Raw genomic sequence first — 4,552 nt, forward strand, 5'->3', positions numbered from 1 at the left:
TTGGTTTACATCGAGGAATAAGGAAAAAGCTAATGGGATTTTTAGCAACTATGTCATTATTCCTTTACGAAGTTGATATATAGTAGCAGACAGTCGTCACTAATTATGACACTATTAAATCCTACAACAAAACTTGCTAAAGTCCTTCCTTCGAGAATCTCATGGCAACCTTTTTGACATAATGGAGCGGAAAGCTAATGTTAAATAAGAGGGCGATTAATGTAGGGCGATTAATGTAATCATGTGTGCAATGTAGATTTGAGGGACAAACTTGTGGGAAGGATGGATAGGAGATATTGTTTGTCCAAACTCAGCTCCCCTTTTGCATTATTGGGAAACATTGAGCTGGTAATTTTGTACTTACCGGCCCCTAATAAAAAGTAAAAAGCGGATTCAATTATATGAACAGCCACAGCAATATCTAAAACATCATCATTCGATAAAATTTAATCATTTGGGCCCCCCCCTTTCTTAATCCCTTCCCTCCATTTTGTAAAAATCTTCATTCCAATATGAAGCCGAAAGGTACACTTTGGTTCCCAGACAGAACACTGGCCCCCCACCCGTCTTTCGTTAACCCCAAATTCCTTCCCACTAACTGCACCTTAAAAAATACATTAATCAAAATCTTACTTTTCTCCTAACTCCACTGATTTTGTTACTTTTTCTTCCTCATGCAAAACTTCAACATGTTCCAGTAACAGGAGAAAAGGGATTTAGGTATCGTTCCAGGCAGCAAAAAGGGGCAAGTGGGCCATTGAGAGAGCACCGGGCCTCAGTTCAGCTGCTGCTGATGGGAAGCAACTAACACCATTAGTTGGACTAATCAACTTTGATGCCAAGGGAGGCTTAGCAAAAAGCCTTGCGGAGCCTGTTTTATCAGGGCTGCCTTCTCTCGAGTCGCTCACACAGGTTACCAACGATGATGGGTTGGAATATTGAGTCCCTAGCTTGGTGGATTCATCCAACAATGGCTGGCTAGAGCTCACTGAATCAACAACGAGATCTTGCAGGGCCATTGAGAAAGTGGGATTTCGATAATTTCCGGTACTCACGGACTTCTGGTCAAGCGACTCAACAGCACCAATGCTTGGTTGTTGCTGTGGTGATTGATACAAAGCCATCTTCCAGTCTGAAGCATTCCTATTGTTGACGTCAGGTTGAGTCTCTTCATTCGTTAGAATCGGTGTACTGTAATCGTTGGCCTCATTGTTTGAATCTGTCTCTTTCTTTCCCCTAGCTAGCTCACCAGCAAGGAGAGTATTGCTAGCCATGATCCTTTTAACATCATATCTTGTTATGTCAAAGTTGGTCACAGCATTGACACCTCGGAACTTAATGGCAGCAATGTCATAAGCTTCAGCTGCTTCCTCTTGGGTGCCTGAAATGAAGCCAGAACCGTTAATTGACAAATTTTTGTTACGTCAAGAGCTTTGGAAAAAAGATTTAGCTTTTGGATTAAGCATTTTAGACTAAGAAATTCTTTTCCCATCTTCTTTATCACCTCACTAGAGAAAACAGCCTTAAAAAAGGTCATTGGGACTGGAATCAGCAACGTACAGTTTTTAAAGCAACTGTCTTCAGCCTTATAAAAGCATCATTATTCTCTATTGGAAAGATAAGAGCAGAGACGTCATAAAAATGAGCCGTTTAAATGCTCTTTATCCTAATGGAACAGCCAATAAATTTGAACTACGAATGAAAAATGATGGTAAAAGAAAAAGCAAAGAAAACAACTACCAACAGATTCAAGAAAAAAAATTGTTTGCAAGAGATCCAAAACTATCAAGAACTTACTAAATGTTCCAAGATAAAGGTCTTTGTTTCCAGCAACCCTGCCAATGCGAGCTTGCCATCTTCCATGCTGATGATGCCTACACCAAAGAAGAAAAAAAAAGAGGAATCAGTACATGTAATCTCTCATAAAGGAAAAGAAAAATGACGAGGTTCAATGACATAAAAGGAAATTAAAAGCAATAGAAACCTTGTTACTCCTCTGTACATCGAGGCCCCTCTGGAAAACCCACTACTTTTCCTGCAAATAAAAGCAATATATTAACTTATCATCAAGACATAATAGGCAAAAACAATAAAAAATAGAGTTTAGAATTTAGAATGCAAATTAGAAACCAACCTCCTCAGATGGGCAACATATTCCTGGCGGCTCATGTTCTTCATTTCCTCCAGTTCATCTCTGTAATTTTCAAGCTGCCAAAGCAACAAAAATAAGTCATACGGTTTTCCTCAGCAATCAAATTTTTTTTTCATTTTGAACAACAAAAATCAAATAAAGTTGCCATCCGTTTCACTTACCGGAAAATTTATATGCGTGGAAGGTCCCCAATACTTAAGAGCCGCAAGATCATAAGCTCTAGCAGCTTTCTCTTCCATGTCATAACCCCCTGAAGTTCATTTGTGAACTAGATTAATAAGAGTCAATCAAAATCATTAATGCAATGCTAATTAACTACTGGTTAAGAGAATGCTCACCAAGATAAACTGAAAAAGCATGAGTTGATAGAAATGGCATCCACGGGGAGCACGAACATGACAAGTACAAATAACACAAGTCAGGTCATTAAGACAGATGGACCAAGAATTGCATTCAAAAGAAGGAATACTTCCAAACGGATACTGTAAATGTGTTTCGTTTTTGCTTTTGACAAACCTTGCCTCCCTTTCCTGGTTTGTCCTTCCTTCTTGCAACTGTTATCCCAGAGATGAGCTTCATATCTACCCGTCCATCTATGTCTGGTGGAAGTAATTTGACAAAAGGTTACTCGAATATTTTGATAAAAGAAAACAAGACATTTCAGAATAGAATAATACATTAAAAAAATGCAACCTGAATGATAGCAGGATAATGGAATGAATTTAAAGAATAACTAAACAATAGTAAGGAAAACAGTTAAGAAACTATGTTAACAAGACCAAGAATGAAATGTAGTGGATTAGAGGAACAGTATGAACTGACCTAGTAACACCTCTATACTGGGATGTTCTCTGTCCAAATGTGTCAATCGACTTCCTATGAACAGGTTGCTTCTGGCCCACTTTTCCAGTCCCTCTCTTCTTTGTTTCCATGGCCACACATTCAGTGGCAGTAGGTGAGATCTGTCTTGGAGCTGTAACACAACTGGACTGAGATCCGGGGCTCATTGACAAACTGAGTGACTGTAAATCCCCGCAACCCATTGTACCAACAGACCCAGAAGCAGCCCCATCATCAACCATGCTATTAGTCATCTGCTGTTCCAGTGAACTATGGGTAGAGTACTGTCTAGTTGCCCAGTTTTTAAAGCATGGCATTGTTTCCTCTCCCAATTGAGGAATCTGGGAATTACAGTGTGTAAGTTGGGCATCCTTGGTTTCCTCCAATGGCGATTGATACATGCCTTGGCAGGCCAAGGCTGAATAGTAAGGATGAGTTTGAACATCAAACTCTTGGTCTTGTTGCCTAAATGGTTCTTGAAGAAGTTCCAGAGAATGATGCCTGTTAGTTTCCTGGTTTGCATTTTGGTGGTAGTACATGCTGTCTAAACTCAGAGCCATTGCCTCTCTTTCGTGGCTTCCATATTGATGAGTCTCCATTGTTGCACCACCCAAAAAGTCCTCCAGTTTTGGAGATGAAGTAGGTACAATCCCTTTACAAAATAAACCAATACAAGTTTTAGAACAACTAAAAGCAAATAAGATATGGGAAAACATGCAAAATAGCTTAAGCAAACCTTCTGATTGTGATCTACTAAGTGCTTCCATTATGCATAGCGACCCATCTGACTTAAGTGGCATAACAGACAAGGGAGCGTGAAAGCCTCCAGTTTCTCCAACTCCATAGCAGATTCCAGTACCATTGAGGTGAGAAGGCAAGTAGAAGCTTGTAGGAACAGCATTAGAAATACAAGAAACAGCAGGAGCAGCTGCTGAAGCAGCTTGACTATGATGAGGGTACTGATGATGACGGTGTTGGGGATCAGTAGCTACCTCCATTTTCATGTTGGGTGAAAGAGAGAAACCCAGCCAGTGATTATTGCTGCCATTGCTATTGTCGTTCATAGTCTTCATCTTCCTCTCTCTCTCTCTCTCTCTCTCTCTCTCTCTTGCTTTTCTTATTCAAGAAGTTCCTCAGCAGTTACATATACCCAGCTGCAAGGCAACTCAATCATTGAAGCAAAAATAAACTAATCATACCGAAATCTCTTGCCTCCCTCCCATCTGAAAGCTTGGCCTTTTGTTGTCTAGTAGCAGAACTCGTTGCAAGAACATTTCCAATGGTCCAGAACTCTTAAATCTATGCACTCTTTTTCTCTCTCACTCAGCCTCTGTCTTCTCGCTCTAAAGTGAACAAAATTGGTCTCTTTAAACTAAACAAAAAGAATGAATTCAAGCAAGCAATGCTGGGGGGCGCTCCTTCATTCCATAGGGATCTGTGTATATGAGAAAGACCACGTCTCTTTTACTTTTCCTTTCTCGCTCCACTTCCCCTCTTTACGTTTTATTTTAATTTTTCCTTTAACATTCTCGCTTAAACCCTACAAAAATCTCAGATACA

General features: G+C 39.9%; 1 protein-coding gene across 1 annotated transcript; it reads right to left on the reverse strand.

The window, feature by feature from the left end:
- Positions 1-577: 577 nt before the first annotated feature.
- LOC111311327 (AP2-like ethylene-responsive transcription factor ANT) lies at positions 578-4,196 on the reverse strand. The gene is made up of 9 exons (XM_022910701.2): positions 3,729-4,196; positions 2,975-3,644; positions 2,669-2,751; positions 2,491-2,499; positions 2,314-2,402; positions 2,135-2,208; positions 1,985-2,035; positions 1,798-1,874; positions 578-1,381 (listed from the first exon to the last, which is right to left on the reverse strand). Exons 1-9 carry the CDS (start codon positions 4,063-4,065, stop codon positions 717-719), a joined length of 2,055 nt encoding a protein of 684 aa, XP_022766436.1. The 5' UTR covers positions 4,066-4,196; the 3' UTR covers positions 578-716.
- Positions 4,197-4,552: the final 356 nt, after the last annotated feature.

The sequence above is a fragment of the Durio zibethinus genome, chromosome 1 (assembly GCF_047325235.1).
Source record: "Durio zibethinus cultivar Kanyao isolate XHJ-2024 chromosome 1, ASM4732523v1, whole genome shotgun sequence".
Lineage (NCBI taxonomy): Eukaryota > Viridiplantae > Streptophyta > Magnoliopsida > Malvales > Malvaceae > Durio > Durio zibethinus.

Coding starts and splice junctions, on each gene's coding strand:
- LOC111311327 (XM_022910701.2), bottom strand. CDS start 4,065: ATGAAGACTATGAACGACAATAGCAATGGCAGCAATAATCACTGGCTG. Junction 2,752..2,974: donor CAGTATAGAGGTGTTACTAG/GTCAGTTCATAC, acceptor TACTTCCACCAG/ACATAGATGGACGGGTAGAT. Junction 2,209..2,313: donor CCACGCATATAAATTTTCCG/GTAAGTGAAACG, acceptor TTGCTTTGGCAG/CTTGAAAATTACAGAGATGA.